The 18922-nt window shown below is 38.5% G+C and overlaps 1 protein-coding gene across 1 annotated transcript; it reads left to right on the forward strand.

Annotated features, from left to right (window-relative positions):
• The first annotated feature begins 291 nt into the window (after window positions 1-291).
• Window positions 292-18665, forward strand: POGLUT3 (protein O-glucosyltransferase 3). The gene is made up of 8 exons (XM_027712727.2): window positions 292-499; window positions 4995-5192; window positions 5596-5882; window positions 6694-6910; window positions 8275-8471; window positions 9443-9637; window positions 10471-10575; window positions 11422-18665. Exons 1-8 carry the CDS (start codon window positions 292-294, stop codon window positions 11545-11547), a joined length of 1533 nt encoding a protein of 510 aa, XP_027568528.2. The 3' UTR covers window positions 11548-18665.
• Window positions 18666-18922: the final 257 nt, after the last annotated feature.

The raw sequence follows: 18922 nt of genomic DNA on the forward strand, positions 1-18922 counted from the left end.
AAACTCCCTGGGCTACATCGCGGGACGGCCCGTACACGAGTCCTGCAGCTCGTCCCGGGCAGCGTGGGGGAGGCGGAGGAGGAAAGGCGGTGCCGGATTCAGGCGCCCGGGGACAGCCCGGCCCTTCCCGCGCCTCCCGCCGGCTCTGCCCGGCCCCGGCCGCGGCCCCGTCGGGCCGCCCCGCGGGGCGGGGAGCGGGAGCGGGGACGCGCAGGTCCGGAGGAGGCCCTGGCCCCTCATTCTGAGCGGACGCGGCCAGGGCGGCGCGGCGGGGCTTGGCGGCCGAGGGCGATGGGGGCCCGCGGGTCGCCGCTGCTGGTGGTGCTGCTGGGCGCCGCGTGGCCGCTGCTGCGGGCGACGGAGCCGGCGGACCCCGTGAGCGCCGAGCGGAGCCTGGCGTGGGGCCCCGGGCTGGACGCGGGGCTCACCCTGCCCGTGCGGTACTTCTACATCCAGGCGGTCAGCGCGGCCGGACACAACTTCTCCCGCTCCCCGCCAGGTACCGTACGTGTGCTCGGGGGCGCGCAGGGGCGCAGGGTGGAGTCCCTGCCCGGGGCTGCGATTTCTCCGCAGGAGCTGGACGGAGCTGCCTTCGCCTTCCCCTCTTCCTTCCTTACCCACTTCGAGCGCTCGCTCTGCGGTCGCTGGGCCCGGGCTGCCCCCCGCGACCGGTCCCGCATCGCCCAGTACGGGTCAAGACCTCTTCCTTCTTCTGGTGCAGCCCAGTGCCTCCTCCGCGGAGCTCTGCCTCTCACCCTTGGTCTCCTGTACACAGTGTGGGATTTACAGCAACGAACCAGCAAGCTACAAATAAACCAGTGCTCCTGGAGCTAGTGGATGTAAGATCACAGTACCCTGTTGGCAAGTGATAACGCAGTTATCTTTAATGGTGCACGCACACCAGTTGCTTAAAATTTCTGTCTCGGTCAGCACGGCCCTCTGGGCTCCGTTATCCTACTGCTGCTCCATTAAGGAGTAATTTTCATCTGTTATTTACTCAGCACAAGCACACACCATCCCATGACACTTCTCCTGAGGGTTAGAATTGGGTTTGTTCTTGCAGGCCAGCCATATTCTGTCAGTCAGCTGCTTGCTGCTGCAAGTTAACTCCACACACTCTATATGAACAGTTTAAATTTGGAATAAAAATTACTTCTGCATCGCAGATTCCATAATGAAGATGACCCTGAGATAGCCCCAGTGGAAATCCCATGTTGCTAATTTGTTAAGTAGGGTAGAAGCCACTTATTTTGCTCTTTGCTGTTCGTATAGATGGTGCTGAGAGGGTATCTACCAAGTATGCACAACCTCTTGGTGTCTTGCAGTTTGAAGGCTGCCACTTGTGAAACTGAAGAATAGACATACAAGTTATGTCTTCAGTCTGACAGATGCTTCACGTCTGGACTTTCTCCAGCTGCTGTTACAGCTTGTTGCTGGATTTCAGCACAGTTTTGTAATTGCACACAAGAATGCGACTGCACACTCACTGCCAGTGAAGTGGAGGCTGATTTCAGCTGCACAGGGGGAGCCTTGGGTTCAAGCAGGTTGCTAAAGGTGAAAAAGTGTGAAGCTCAATTGGATTCTCATGTTAGTTTAAAGCCTTCAAGATAAACTGGTAGGACGTGGGTCCTGAGAACATAGTTTTGACCTCAGTGTGTTCATGTGTGTTAATATTTATGTTAATAAATTCAATGTCCCAGGAAAGTTTCCAGGTCCCAATGCCATCTGGCATGGTGTGATCTCCATTCATACAGCTGTAGCCTCCAAACCAAGACAAAGCATGCGTGCTGCTGGCGGGGAAGAGCGATTGGCTCGGCCTGTGCTGACTGCTGAGCCATGCCAAGAATTATTTAGGAGAGTGCCAAGGATCCTTTAACGATTTAGAAGTACAATTGATCATATTCCAGTGTATGAGCACTGTTTAATGTATTCATATGGACAACAGGCTACAAACTTCCATTCTCAAATTATTTTAAATATTCAAATTCTATCTGTAAAATGTCAGCAAGAATTGCAATGAATAATATTTATTCACGCACTGCTTTCCAATATAAATTAAATACATCTCAAAATATCCCTGTCAGGATAGAAAAATAAATCTGCATTGTCACCTCCATTGCACAAACAGGAGCACTGCAATCAGAGCAGGAGTGCTGCAGTTAAGACTTCCCATTCGTAAAATTTGTGCAGATTTATTAAATTGTGTTTTGTGAGTATGAGAATTTCAGTCAAATAGGTCAGTACGTACAGGAATTCATTATGAAACTTGCATAGTAGAATTAGCAGATTTTAAATCCGGATTAGTTTTCTGAGTGTCAAGGCTATTCAGCAGAATTGACACACACCACTGCACATCGCACTGTGATTTCAACCCAGAGGCTGTAACTCTTTGACCCATCTTTGTAGGAAGATGCCAAATGATGCAGAATTCACTGTTTCCCTAGAAAATTTGTTCCAAAGATTAAAAAATCACAGCTGAAAATATAGTACTTTGTTTTAGTATGAACTGCATAGATTTTTTTTCTTTGAATACTTGGATTGCCTCATCCTTCTTTTCTGCTAAATTTTCCCTTAGGTTTAACAGCTGACAACCATGTGTTTATGTACCATTGACCATGATAAACTTAGCAGTTAACTGTTCTTCAGATGATCTACATACTTTGCTAACAAATATTTTTAAGGCCTCACAGGTATTCTTGCAGGTTTTACCGAATACTTTCAAAGAGCAGTGGCACACTTCTTCCAGCTCGTTGCTAAACAGAGTTAGTGCCTTTCAGTTAGTGTCTTACACTCATCTTTGTCCCTGGGCACTGCAGGACCTCCCTCGGGTCTGATTGACCATGATGCTTGGGGTTTTGTGAGGGTCACACACGACTTCCTACCATGACCTGTATTTCTTTGCTCCTGGATATATGTTCTCACATCTGACTCTGTTAAAGTATATGCTATTCATTCATATGCTTCTTCTTTGACTTCCTTCTCCTCCAAGAGAAAAAAATGCATTAAGCAAGTGTCACCATCAGGATTTCTTAAAATATCCTATTTTGACTGTGTCTGTATTTTTCTTCAGTATTTGGAAATTATTTTTTACTTAAAATGCTGTCCCAGACATGTTTTCAGGGTAACAGAGGACTACTAATGGTGATGATTCAAGAAAGACATTTTTTTTTTTTGGTCATTCCTTTGGACAGAGAGAAACAAAAAAACATAGGTGAAAGTACCATGGTAACCTTAGTCCAATTAAAAAAAAATCGGCAAAAACCTGCTATAATTAAATACTTCAATAGTACTTAGAGGCCTTGACCCCACTACACAATGAATGTTGTAAATCATAAACAGAAATCCTGTTGCCTTCAGTGAATGATTTGTACTTACATTAAATATTCAGTCTCCCCTTTCTTCCCCCCTGCTTTCAGTGGGGTTAGCTTTTTCCTGGGGAGTTCTGTTATCAGGTCACTTCCCTTATCAAATGCTTCCTGTAGCTGAAGTGTCACCAGCTAAAACTAACATATCCTTTGGGTAGATCTGGAGCTCCTTATATCTCTAGAGTGGTGAGGACATAATCAGCAGGGAAAAAGATCCACATAGTTATTTCCTGTAGGTGAGGACAAGGAGATCAAATTCAATAGTAGTTGACTTGTGATTTCTCAATATTCACTCATTTTTTATGACAACTGAAAACTTTGTTTTCTCTGGTAGGAGATCTCTATACCCAGTGAAAATGCTGTTTTATAAAATGGGTAGAAAGAGACAAAGATGTGATACTAGAAAGCTTATTTTCTCTGTGATCCTACCTCATGACATGCTCTGGATTTTAAGGCTTTTTCATCCAAATAATGGTAGGTGATGGTCATAGGGAGAGAATACTTGGTTAATGTCAGCCACTTTTAAGCAAGTTGAAAAAGGTGGTTGTGACGAGCAGTGACATTTAGAGGCAGACATGTCCATTCCTTCAGGAGAGTCGTCTAATCTGGAGGCTTTTGCACAGTAGTTGACTTGAATACAATTTCAGGATGCAGTGCTCTATGGAAGACATGATTGAAAGACTCCTGCATTATCGCATCAGTGCATTTATTTGTGGATGCAAACTGTAGAATTAACTGTAACATCTCAGTCGTTTAGTGCTGTTGGGACACATTCAAATTTTAGTAACACCTTGATTTTTGTCTGGATTTTTTTTGTTTCATTTATTTCTGTATACTACTTGGTGGTAACATTCATTGTATTTGTTTAGTTCACAGTGCTTAGACTGTAACATTTTGTGAATAATCTGTCCCCCTCTTTTTTTTTTTTTTTTAAGAATAAAGTTATTGTTGACCACTTGTGACAGAAATAAGGGAATATAACAGACTTACATTTATGTGTACTCGTCCATACCCAGTTTAAAAGTTATAGTGCATTAATGATGAAATGCTGGTGGTCTTTAAGCACAGGTCAGACAGGTGTCCAGGGAACATCTGTTATCATTCTCTTATCCCTGCTTTTCAGTAGCTGGGACTTTAAATGTGCAAGACAGTCAGCAGCAGCCCAAAGCTGAACAATTTGTATCTGACTCCTGCATGCTGCAACTGCCTTTCCACAAGCTGGCAAGTATTCTTTTCTCCTGTTATTTTAAGTTAGTTTCCTGTCTTTCTTACTCTAGAGGAAATTATTTTTCCTCAGGACACTAACTTGAAAACTTAGTATTAAACCTAATCTTAGCTTCAAAATACTGTTAAGCTTTCCTTCTATCTTGTAATCAAATATTTAACTTTTTATCTCCACTTAGAGGTTTACCATTTATAGGTATGTGATGGGCAAGAAAAGTTGGTAGGGTGATCTTTCATCACTGGAAATTAATCTTCCCAATTTGGTATAATTCTATAAAATTCTAGTGAAAAGTTAAATAAAATTCCGTGGTCTTAATCTGGAAGAGTTTGCTCTCACCTTTGTTTAGTGGATGTGATTCTAATAGCTCAAGGTGCTTTTATCTGGTTTTATTTTCCTCTTTTCAGGAAGAACACAGTTTAAAGTGGTAATTAAAGGACTTTCTCCAAATGAAGTCACCAGAATTTACACCCCTCTGCCTTTGGATAGAAATGATGGTACATTTCTTATGCGGTATCGGATGTATGGAAGTGTCATGAAAGGCTTAAAAATTGAGATACTTTATGGTGATCAGCATGTAGCTCAATCTCCTTATATTTTGAAAGGTAAGAGTGTTTTCTGATTTAATGTAACATATTGAAGTTCTGAATTAGGCTGTAATTGACACGGCAATACCTGAGCTGTGGTCGTTGTGGACAGTTAGAACTGTTGTGAATCCCCCATGTGCTTGGCAGGTTCACAATAATGGAGCTTCATTTTGCAAATTAATTTCACCTTGATAACACAAAATCTAGTATTTCTGAAAAGAGAAGAATATTGCTGTTTTCTCAGTTACACTGCTAAATTCCAGAAATTACAGGGAGGATGATTTCCCAGGAAAACTTAAGAAAACATAGAATAAAAAATGACAAGCCTCTGTAATGTCTACATATATATGCCTACATGTTTGGGGAATTATGATTGTTGGAGAATCACAAATACAGACTCTCAGTGCTTTGTTTTCCCCAGGACCAGTTTATCATGAATATTGTGACTGTCCTGAAGAAGACCCTGAGGGCTGGCAGAACATTATGTCTTGTCCATCCCAAGAACCTCAGATTACAAAAGACTTCATTTCTTTTCCCACCATTGACCTTCAGCGAATGCTTAAGGAAATCCCAGCAAAATTCAGTCAAACAAGAGGTGCTATTGTTCATTACACTATTCTAGATAATCACATCTACCGTCGCTCTTTAGGGAAGTATACAGACTTCAAAATGTTCTCCGATGAAATGTTCCTGTCACTGGCAAGAAAGGTATCAGTTTTGATCATGTAAGACAATTAAGGCAATATCACAGAATCACAGACTGGTTGGGCTGGGAAGGGACCTCTGGAGATCATCTAATCCAACTCCCTTGCCAAAGCAGGTTCACCCAGATCAGGTTGCACAGGATCACCACCTCTAGGCAGGTTTTGAATATCTTCAGGCAAGAAGACTCCACGGCTTCTCTGGGCAGCCTGTTCCAGTGCTCTGTCACCCTCACAGGAAGAAGTTTTTCTTTATATTCAGATGGAACTCCCCGTGTTTCAGCATGTGCCTATTTTCCCTTGTTCTATCTCTGGGCACCACTGGAAAGAGTGTCTCTCTTGACACCTACCCTTAAGATTATTCGTAGGCATTGGTAAGATCCCCTCTCAGTCATCTCTTCTGCAGGCTAAACATATTTAAATATGGCAGCATCACATCTGTTGTTGTATCTTCAGATTTATAATTCCTGAAGTAAGATTTTACTTCTGTTTTTTCCATCAAGACAACAGTGTATCTAAGGGGTAATGTGTGGGGGCTGGCCTTTGCAGTAATGAAAATGCTAGGGAAGCTGCCGGGGCAAAGTCCCGACTGCCAGCCATTTCCTGGCTCCTTTCATACTCCATGGCTTCTGAGTACTCCTTTCATACTCGCTTGTAGGGCAGAAGCTTGAAATTCATACGTTTAAGCACAGCTAAATCTATGAACTATGCGTTAGGTTTATTGAATCTGCATGACGTAAGAGAACTGAAGAATATATTTAAGACTGACAAACACCGTCTCTCTTTATGTTATTATCCTTTCTTGGGTATACATTTAGGTTCGTCTTCCTGATGTGGAGTTTTATCTTAATGTTGGAGACTGGCCAGTTGAGTATCGGAAAGCTAATGATACACCTGGTCCTATACCTGTCATTTCATGGTGTGGCTCTGTGGATTCAAGAGATATAGTCCTTCCAACGTATGATGTAACCCACTCAACTCTTGAAACCCTACGTGGAGTCACAAACGATCTCCTTTCCATTCAAGGCAATACAGGTAAATTAGAGATCATGGATTTAGAGAAAGAACTGTGATTTCCATCAAAGAAGCAAGTTGCATTCAAATAATGTGTTAAAGTCTTCAGTTTATGAGTACCCTAGGAGATCTCTTAATACAAGTAGGTTAGTCTTTACAGATTGTAACAGTTTCAACACTGCCACTGAGGAGGTGTATAATAGGGATTTAGAACCAAAAAAAGTACAGTTTGAAATAATGGTGAATTTTGACTTAAAGGTACCCAGAAGATACCTAGTGTGACCTGTCAAAAGAAAATATAATTAAAAAGCCTTTCTCCTCACTGAAGGACTCAAATATGTTTCTTCTAATCAAATAGTAATTCTTTGCCTGACGGTGTTGGGGCCCAATGTTCTGTTTACAAAAAATGAATTTGAATCCTGAAAGAAGTAAGCTATTATGCCACAGCTCTTTCAAATGAGAAAATATTGTCTGTATAAAAAATACCTCAGAGTGGGATCTTCTGAATTGTTTTTCTAGCTTTGAAAAAAGAGTCAGTTTTACTGACAGGTGTCTTCCTGTCCCCCAGAAATTAATGAATACTTAGGGATCAGACACATGGCATATTTGCAGTACCTAAGGAGTAAAACTTGAGTGAGAAGTTAATTATTTTTATTTAATTAGTTCTCAGATTCTCTTTTCTTTATTAGTTTTTAAATATTTTAATTAAATTGTCAATTCAAGGCACTCTGTGTTTACTGATTTAATACAGCTGCATTTCCAATTAGGAGACAATAAAAGAGTACTCCACTTAGTAGGCACGTCAAGGAAATTTTCAGCAGAAGGGTAAGGAAGGACATATTTAATGTTTTTAAAAGCAGGCAGTAAGCAGAGATGAAGTCTTTCAGGCTCTTGCTAAGTATCTAGAGGACACAACATAGCTATTTATTTTCCTTTTCAAGGTGTCGTTAAGTGATTCCTCAGGGACCTAATTAAATTGCTGGGTAACAGAAGTGGGTTTTGCTAAAGAAGTTTGGTTATTGTGGCAGACTTTATGGATGAAGAATTACTTTAATTATTAGTATTTTACTGATATATTTTATTATAATCCCTTATGTAGCTTTCAAGATAGCTGAAGTTATTTAAATAAAAACTTGTCTAGTGGAAAAGCAGTTCTCTGATTTTCCTTGTATAAGCATCTCAATTTCTCATCACAAAATTCAAACCAGAACTGAGAGTTTAACCCTATGATTCATAAGTGATTATGGATTCACTGGGAGAAACCATGCTTGTTTTACCATGTCTCTGAGTGTAATGCCACTGTCATACCAAGTTTCTTATTTGCATTAAACATACAATGACATTTCATTACTGTTTGCTTTTACCATATCTCTCAATTGTCATAGGTCCATTCTGGGAGAACAAAACTGAGCGAGCTTTATTTAGAGGTCGAGACAGCCGGGAAGAACGTCTCCATCTTGTCAAGTTATCCAAGGAAAATCCAGAACTACTAGATGCTGGAATAACAGGATATTTCTTCTTCAGAGAAAAAGAAAATGATCTGGGAAAGGTTCAGCTGATGGGCTTCTTTGACTTCTTTAAGGTAGCAAGCAAATTAGAGTTTTGCTGTCAAGTTCTTACCAGCTGAAAAGATAAGACTTACTTTTGTTGATTCTATTCAGTAAATAAAACAGTTATGCTACACTGGGAATACTAGTCCATGTGGGGTAGGTAAACTGCCTGTAATCAATGTCTTCTGTGACACACTTGTAAAGAAAGCCAAGAAAGACCCTTAGAGAGAGATCTGGGCTTATTTTCATTTTTATTTTTGAACAATTGAACTGAATTTGAACAATTGAATTGAAAAATTTGATTTCTCGCCATCCGTGTTGCTTTTATTTGGGGTAGATATGAAAAGAATGGACACAACTTGGATATACTGCAAGTACATTATGGATGTCAGGAAGAGTCCTTGGAGTAACAAGTTAAACTTTGTTGCACTTTAGCACACAAATTACACTGCCTCAGACATATAAAAAGTAAAGAGGACGGAGTCCTATATAAAGCCATTATAATACATACCCGTTGAAGTTCTGTTCCAGACATTGGTATATCAGAAATGCTGAGAACATCTGCCAGAGCAGTGCAGTCATGGTTACTTTTAGTATAATATTTCAGACTATTTTATATAAAAATATATGTTTCAGATTATTTTACATAACAATGGAATTTTAAGTCAGAATAAATTTACTGGTTTTGAATTTAAGCATAGATTAGTTTATTTCCTTCCCCACTGTACCCCTTGCTCTATCCTAAGACGCTTCAGTAGAATACCCATCAGGCAGTACCTGTGACACAAAGGTTCTTGACTGTCAGTCTGTGGTTGAAGACATATCCTTCTTCCATTATGTTATCCAGAACACCATGAAACTACACCTACTTAGCACTAAAATGGGTTTGAAGATGAGAATTAATAAACATGGTTACTTCTTGCTTGTTAAAATAATCATTCTTACAGTCAGTGTTCCCATTCTGATACAAAATGTTTCGCTTTTTTCCCTCTTCATTTTGTAGTACAAATATCAAGTGAATGTAGATGGCACTGTAGCAGCTTACAGGTTTCCATACCTCTTGCTGGGTGATAGTCTAATATTGAAGCAAGATTCCCAATACTATGAACACTTTTATAGTGGATTAAAACCTTGGAAACATTATGTTCCAGTTAAAAGAAACTTAGAGGACTTGCTAGAGAAAATAAAATGGGCTAAGGTAAGTTCCATTACAAATTCATGTTCAAAGTGATAAACAAACATAACAAGAATTTATCTTAATATTTTCTTCTTTTGAATTTCTACCTACATATTTTGCATGGAGTCTGTCAAGATCCTGGGATAAAGTACATTTTGTTCTTAGTATTAGATGGGAAGGCCTTAATTGAAGTAACCATCTCTATTTAGGGCAGTACGCAGGAGTTCATTTTAGGTGTGTGCAGAAGTGTTCATGAGTCAGAGCCTTAGTATATTGACTAAGGTACTTGTCAAAGAAACAACCAGAATCCTAGATACTACATAATTAATGCTATAGCTTTTTTTAGGCCCTGAGTGTTCTGAGAGTACTGTAGTTCTTCATAAGGAATCAGAGGGGAATACTAAAAGCTGAAATATAGACCTAAAAAACTTGAGAATAAGTACATGAATTCAAGCGGAGTTATTTTTAAAAGGAAGACATTAGATTCCACTGCATAAGAGAATACAACATCTGTGGGTTTGTCTTCTGTAAAACTAAGTATGTCTGGGACACGTCAGACCTGATTTTGAAGGCTTGGGCAAAAAAGTAGAGCAGTAATCAGTTTGAGTTTTCAAAATTGTACAGTTATTCCTGAAAGGTGTTATTGATAGCCCTAAGGTACCAGTTGTGACAATAAAAGCAATCCAGTATTTTTAAACAAATCTGCAATTTAAAGCATGCCTTTGCAGTCTACCAGTAATTTCAATAAAGTTGCAGATGTGAATAGCCTATTTAATAAAACTTCCATTGCCAGCCAGGCTTTGAGCAGCTCACTTATTTCTGTATTATTCACTTGTTCCATCCGAATTTTCCAGGAAAATGATGAAGAAGCAAGAAAAATTGCTAAAGAAGGACAGTTAATGGCAAGAGAATTACTTCAGCCTCACAGGTTTTACTGCTACTATTATAAAGTGCTCCAGGTTAGTACAATAGATCACTGCTACTGTCCTCCAGCTGCTACTGCTGCTGATGTTACAAATTTCACATTCAGTCCTTACTTAGATCAATAGCAGATATGGTTCATATTCACAGGAGATCAGTGTGAAGAGCTTTGCTAAAACCTGCTTTATCATTAAAGAGGCAACCTTACATAATAGTTGTTTTACAGAATCAGCAATTTTATTTTTTTTGTCCCCATCCCCACAGTCAACCCTGTCTTCAGTGTCACTTGGTATGTGGTTTCTAATAGATCTCTGTAAGAGATAATCTGTGTACAGTTTTCTTCCTTTCTCACACATATCATGAGATACTCCGTTGTATTACAAAACAGTGAATACATGGAAAAGAAATTACAGAAGTACGGCTAGTGGAGTGGTAGGGGGTGAAGCAGGCCCAATAGTTATTGCTTCCCTAGGAGATGCAAATCTCTAGTGAAAGAAGTTTCTCTTCTCTGAAAGTACGAATTTTTTTTCCTGTTCTACTTTGCAGTTAGATGTCAGCTTCAGCAGCCACAGGTTGTTACAAAGTTTGAAACTGTTCAGTGTACAAAAATGACAGCATTATCTGCACAAAGTGGTTAGAGGCACAAATAATGACAATATTCAAGTTACCATTAATAATAGGCAAAAACATTAAAGAGTGTTTTCAGAGGCAATGTAGCCTATTAGTAGGTGTGTTATAAAGACACCTTGTACAGAAGTTGTAAACAATGACATAAGGAGACTGGGTAAAGGTAAGCTTCTGAGTGGAAGGGAGGAGGAGAATTTTGTTTCATGAATTATATGTTGGTGCTTATAGCATTCTTAAATGTTGTTTACATATTTCAGGAATATGCCAAACGTCAAGCCAGCAAACCTGAAATACGGGATGGAATGGAACTTGTACCTCAGCCTGATGACAGAGACTCAGTATGCAGTTGCCACAGGAAAAAGCCTTTAAGGGAAGATCTATAACTGTACTGGATGGAGAAAATCACCCACTTAAAATGCAAGAATAAGAATTAAGCTGTGAAATCTAAGACACTTATGCACTAGCAAACATTCTTAGTTATGTATTCTTCTTGTATTTTCATACCCTTTTTCACACTCGCTCTGATCTACAACGTTGGTTCCCACAAGTTTGGCTCCATGACCACCACCAAACAGATACTGAGCCTGTAATGGGGAGCATCTAGGGAATTTGTTTGATGTACTGCATCATCAGGAAGAACACAGTGCAACTTGTGTTCCAGCAGGGAACTATTTACCAAAGTTTTGTGAGGAACCTATCACCACAGAAGATCTTGTCATGAGTTATTCTAAAGGAGCATTTGTAACATACTAAAACAGTGTTATGATTTCTTCATAAAGTTTACCTCAATTTTAGATGGATTCTTTTACACAAAACAATTTTCTAACTAGACAAAAGGAATATTTGATATTTACAGGTATCAGATCTGGTCTTGCTTTGAGATTATTTTGTGGTCTATGACAGGTAACAGAATAGACAACATGATATAATACTCATCAATTTTAGAGGAAAATGGAGAGGAGGGGGAGAGACTAGAATAATATGTTTATAAGCGTCATGGCTGTGAATCACCAGAATTAAATGCTACTTTAAAGCAGACTGTGTAACTATCACAATCACAATGTTTCTAGTGCCAACTCTGAAGACTTGTTCCCTGCCAGTGACTGTATCTGTGAATATAGACACAGATCCACAAAAGTACTTGGGAATTTCAGGCCAGGCGAAGTACTGGTGTCTTAGTTCAACAATACCATCTACAGTATTCTAGACTACTTGAAATCTGAAATTTGTTAGCAGAGTTTTAGACTACCTAGGTTTAACTTTTGTGTAGAGCTATGGAATGCCACCATCTTTTTCACTTGGCTTCAGGACTACTTCTTCCTGTGCCTAAGTCCCCTGGGGCATCTTACTGATTTTCTGAATTTGGATCATGCCTAACCTTATACTGAAATCAGAGAGTAGATCAGACTTCATTGTTTGGTTCACACATATGATGAAAAACCCTATGCTGCGCTTTCTATGTAATAGTGTAGGGGTTAGAGTCCACATTAAGCAATTGGGAAGCTAATTGTCCTCCTTGGTTTGATTTAAGTCAAATTTTCAAGAGAATGCCTTAGCTCCAGACTAGACAAGAGGTCTTCAGGTCTTCCACTTAAGTTGTGCAGCCATGAAACTCACAATGCAAAATTCACAGGGTCAGAAGGAGCTGGAAATACCATTGCAATAAAGTGTGCCTTTGGGTGGGACAGAATTAAAATCCTAGTCCTGGATGTGGCTCCAAATACGTCTGTTGATTTTTACCCAAGTTTGTCTACTTCAAAATGCATAAACAGTCCTGGAAGGAGACACCGATACCAAGACCAGCGCCCACGCACCCATTTCTGTCCTTTGCATTTTCACTGTGGCTAATGTAGCTGCCTGAGGAGCTTCCAACTCAGCTACACTCAGATTATACCTTTCCTGGATACCAAATTCTCCCTACCATTGCTTTGGTGCACAAAGTTTAGTGCTCTAAACCTCATGCTGGCTTAATTCATAGTTCTTCACTGCAAGTTACTCGTGTAAAATTTCTGCATTAGAACAGGAAGAAAGGCTAGATTTTTCTGTATGCTAAATATGAAAAGAACTTCGGGTTTCTAAAGAGGTTAACCCATCCATCATTTATTACATTATGCCAGTTAAGAAAAAATTCTGTAGTGTGTTGCTCTACCCATAATCCTCTTTGTTTTGGTTGTAACACTAATATATATAGTGGTTGTATTTTTATTTAGCATGACAATCAGTCCTAGACCTTCAGACTATAAAGATGTGTTCAACTGGTCTGACATAAAATTTTCTACATCAAAATTATGGAAGAGGGTTCCATTGCTGAAGCTGACACAACTGAGTATGGGCTTTTCTTTCCTTTTATGTGTACAGTAATTTTTACTGTATGGTATGATCCTATTTTTGATATCGATTATACCATGTGCATTTTATATTCGCCGATATTTTTGGAAGTGGTGTGCTCAGCAAAGACAATTAAGCATACCAGATGGTTGAAGCAACAAAGTTTTCTGCATATTTCAAACCAAAAGTCCAAAAATTATCCATTTTTATTTTTAAAAATGGGAGCGAACAGGGGGAGTCATGATGCATACTTTCTAGTTCTTTGGAAGTATCTGTGTAGGAAAACTTCCCTGGCTTGAAGTCTTTCAAACCAAAAGAAGAATCAGATTAAATGTAAATTATGAATATAAATAAATGTGAAATTTCATCCCTCCTTTCTTCCCTCATAAAAAAGAGGAAAGAAACTATTCTAAATTCTTCTCTACCAAAAAGCTCTTTGCTTTTATAATAAGCATCCCCTCAAAGCAAAAGCTGTTTTGTCACAGAATGCCTTACAGTTGCTTTTATAGCTTACAGGCAAGAAATATCCTGAAAAATATGAATACGTTCATCTGACAAAATTAAAAAAACAGTGTAGACATAGTGGAACTTTTACTAAAAGTCCATAGTACTTTGAGAAAATTTGGTTCAATTTATAACTATAGATCTTCCAAAGATAAAAGCCTTTCTTCTTTCCATTGGTGGTACTACATGCAATTTAAATGAAGAGCAATCATAACAATTGCCCCACAGGGCCAGAAAGGATGTCAGACCTATCTGAGTTTGATGACAGGATGATAACCATTGGCCTAGAGTGTTACAGGAATTGTTAAATACTCAGTAAAACCTGTTTGTGCAAGTAAAGTGTAATACATACATTAAATAGTATTTTTAGAGTAGAGTCTACTAAAGTAGTTCTAGAACAGCAGCTGTTCAAAGGTATAAAAATCTCTTGTTGGTGGTAATTTTAAAAAACAGTTACCGGGCCACAGTACTGAATTTTCCTATAGTAATTTCAGCTTTTAAATACAGGGAGTAAATCTGTCCTGTTTTCATCAAGAGTTTATCAGTAATGACAGAGACAGGTTTATTTGTTTGAAATAGTATTCCCTAAAGCCCAGGGCCAATGTTTTCAAACGTTGGAATCTACATAGAAGGGGTTGGACAGTTGGTCATGCAGAACTCTTTGCTTAGAGTTCTTTATTTTTAGATTCTTTTAACCTAAACAGTAGTTTCCTACTGTGAACACTGCTTTTATGTTACATCATATATGTCCTAATATATTTAGGCACCCGCATTTGGAAATATCCAACCTCAGTTTCATCTTGAAATGAGAACTAGTAAATCATGATCTGTTGAACATAAAGGAGATAAAAATTCATATATTTTTAGACTGTATTTCTTGAGATTTACCTCAAGATAACCAGTATACTAGTTTCATAACAGTATTATGCCAGGCCCGCCTTGTAGATTCATAATTAAAAAAACCCTATAATCAAAGCTTGTCTGATGGAATGTTAGATTCAAGCGTCCATCCTGGGAAGCATACGCCCGACATTTATTACATTATAAAGTAAATTATTTAGTTAGGGAGGAGAGCTGACGGGGAAAACATACATCACCTGTTTGAGCACGTTTGAGAAGCTTGCAAAGAAACTGTAATAAGGAAAAGAATCATTATATAAACTTATGATATCAACTCCTTTACTACTGCAGTAACTCCTTTACTACTTTTCAAAAGTTTTGTCTGTAAGGGCAAGATTTTTTATGAATATACTATTGTTTAGGTTCACAGGATTTAACCACCAGAATCTTCTTGCCTCTGAAAATTTTTACAGCATTTTAAAGAGGCTATAGGAGTACTGATGCTTGAGTTTCGAGTACAGTGCTTATGTTTTGAGTTGTTAATAAGAAAATCTCTACTGCAGAGAGCTGTGGCCCTAATTTTGTGTTTTGCTGTAAGATTAAGGGGAAAATGGCTACGTGCATGTCTGTTTGAAGTAATTTTAGACATCTGTAGGAATTACCTTTATCGAGTCCCGTCATGTGAGCAGTGATAAACCACAAGTGTATTAGCAGGAATGTGGCCAGCAGATCAGGGCAGATGTTTCTTCACTTCTGTTTGGTAGTTGTGAGACTGCAACTGGAGTACTGTATTCAATTTTGGACTCCTCTGTACAAGAAATACGTTGATGGTCCATGTTGACCATGGACCACCGAGGTGATAAAGGGGTTGGGACACATGGTGTATGAGGAGAAGCTCAGTGAGCAGCGTTAGGTCAACCTTAAAAAGAGAAGGTAAAGGAAAGATTACCCTGCTGAACTCCAGAGGGAGGGTGTAGAAAAGATGAAGCCAGACTTCTCAGAGGTACACAGCAGAAAGCCTACAAACCACAGGCACAAGCTGCAACGTGGCAAATTCCAGTAAGATAAGAGAAAAAAAATCTTACACTGATATCCCCAAGGAGATGAAGCTTGGCTACATGACCTCCAGATTCTCATTATTCTATGAACTACATTTCAGTCATACAACAAGCATTTATGTAGTCACATAGCAAAAGGATGAAAACATGCAGCTCTTCAGTGTCTCCAAGAGGCAGTGTAGCCTTTCTGTGCTGACACTTTTGACTCTGTTGATGTTTATGTCTCCTCTGATAATATTGAGAAAGTTTTGCAAATATTTGAATGTTGGATTATAAAGCTGTGAAATTATATATTAATATTATACATTATTATTATATATTACCACAATATATCATAGTCGTGCAATACACAGAAGATCTGACAGAAATAGAATGCATTAATTTGGCATTATATGCCTGGATTGAAAGTGCAAGATCTGCTTGTTCAAGAAGTTGAATATACACTTTACAGGAATGAGACAATTACAAAATGTTTTGAGTACAGTTACGAACCATCAAAGTTATTAATTTAAAGCAGTCAGTAGGAATATTAATGTACTTTATAAGTTATACATAAATATCAGCATGCTCTGTAGGCCACTGGTGAGTGATCATGACATATTCCTATCCCACTCCCAACTCTAAAAAAAATCAGTCAGGATCTGTAGAGTAAGGTTTTATTTGCTAAAATATAAGATACAGAAGAATCAAAAAAAATCATACCTCTGACATAACCACTCAAGCAAAATCCTACAGAGAGGAGATTTAATTCATTCTGGCAAGTGTCCTTAAGATAGTTTACTTACGCTGTTTGGCAAGATGAGTTATTTTAAAAATGTCAGGAATGTATGTTGCTGATAGAAGCTGCACTTCTGCCAATAAATTGTGCTTTCTACTGCCTTATGAACAAAGGTACTTTAATGTGGACTAACCCCTGCTGACAAACTCTGTCTTTTCACTCTACAACCATTCCATAGTATTTAGACTTTGGTATTTCCTCTATTTCCTGAAAGATTCACTTGTGTTTGTAAGGTAGTCAACCATCTCACTGATCCCAAACTTCCTGCAACTGAAAGTGAAAAGTAGATGTAAATTTTAAATACCTGATTTGTACTAAATTAACTTTTGACTCTTTAAAAACCCCAAACATTTAAAGGTGGTACAGATCACTTAGATTATGACTTCATAATAATCATAAATATTTGGCAAAACTTAAATGCAAGTACTACATACTTAAGGTGCAGAATAATTCTGAGTATTTCTTGTGGAATGGTTTCCAAATTTTGATTAGCTGCAGGAAAGCAAGTTTTCTGTGACAAAATGTTGTCTCAAATCAAAATATTCCCAAGGATCTAGAAAAACTGTGACTTTTTCCTGACTATTAATAATGCTATATGTATAGTGAATGAATACTATGGCTATTGCTATTTACTCTTTTGCAAGATAATATGATATATTTCCCTCATTACAGTTCCATTCCAGTCACAGAAACACACACTAGCAATGGGATCTTTTATTTCAAGTTGAGAGACACAGGAAAATTGGCTTTTCCCTGTAAAACGTGAGCCAATCAACTCAAAACCAGGCGATCTGTGCACTGTAAGATGCCAGTTGGAATGAGGTCTCCTCTAGGGACAGGTACCATCATATGGTTGTTTATGAACCAAATGAAATCTTCAGGAAGTCCTTCATGAACACACAGCTCTGAATCCCATTCACTAGGAAATTCAAGTATTTACTTGAATCTGATGATTGAACTACCTCCATATGCAGTAGGTGTTTCCTCCATTCCAGTCCCAAGTCAGTATTACTCCAAAGACAAACAGTTCTTCTGCTTATAAATTATCACCTTCAACCTTCTCAAGCACCTATGGTCCACTATCAAATGTGTTTGTTATATTAATTTAATATTAAGTTACACCCTGCTTTGATGGCATGCAGTAATGTGTAATAGTTGTCTAACTGGATCTGTTAAGTAGGTTACTAGATGCAGTTGTCATCAGTTCCTTGGTGGATTATCTTGTTAAGGAGGCCATTAAAAATCACTTTTGATGGGGAATACAAATTATATTTACATAGAAAGGCCAAACTCTGGTCCCATTAGAGTAAATGGCATTGGATTTTTTGCTGAGTTCATTCAAATTTGTAGCAAAAAATAAGGTCTTGAAGATTACCTGGTCCAATGAAAAAAAATAAGGGAAAAGCACCTACTATTCATAGGCAAATGAAAAATTGGCTTGAATATCTTTGGGTTTAAGGCACAGTACATTTAAGGCTAGCTAAGCAGTTTCCTATTTCTAGGAACCTGATATCTTAACAATTTGTCCCCCAAATCAATTCTCTTGAATGCCTTCATCATTGGTCAAGACTAGCTAAAAACCTAAAGCAAGTAAGAAATTATGCAAAACTGGAAGAGTTATGGAGAAGAAATGTTTATTTCTTACCAGTTCGCTCTATTTCTTGTGGTTACACTATCAAGCACAATTTTAACAACTTATGCCCAGATATGAAGAGTCTAATAAATGTGGCTGACAAACTGTGATTTTCAGGGCAACAGAAGCAACATCAACTCCCACTGAACTCATAAAATTGGCCCTTGAAAATTACATCATATCAAATTGTAGTCTCCTAATTGCTTCTGGTTTGTTCCAAAGGAATTCTCAGTTCTATTGAAAAAGAGAAAACTGATAATGATACTAATAATGATACTGTTAATGATACTGGTCACTTATGTAACCCAGTGCAATAAGTAAGAATAAATCCAGACATTTTCTGTGTCTTCTTGCTTGAAATGGTTTGGCTTTTACGGTAAAACTGTGTTAATTAATCATCTTATTAATTTTGAACTTCCTGAAGTGGATCACTATGCTACATTGTCCTAAGTTAATAAATGGTTAAAGTCTCTTTTCCATACTCAGCAATTGCATGGGAAATAAATTTTTTTCTGATTAAATAAATATATTCTGGTAGTTCCCAAAGACTTAGAGTTGTTGCCTGAAAAGAATAAAGAATAAAACTAAGCTAAGGCTCTTTTTCACACAAGAAATAT

This window comes from Pipra filicauda, unplaced genomic scaffold (assembly GCF_003945595.2).
Source record: "Pipra filicauda isolate LSUMZ 115617 unplaced genomic scaffold, ASM394559v2 scaffold540_size334518_pilon, whole genome shotgun sequence".
NCBI lineage: Eukaryota > Metazoa > Chordata > Aves > Passeriformes > Pipridae > Pipra > Pipra filicauda.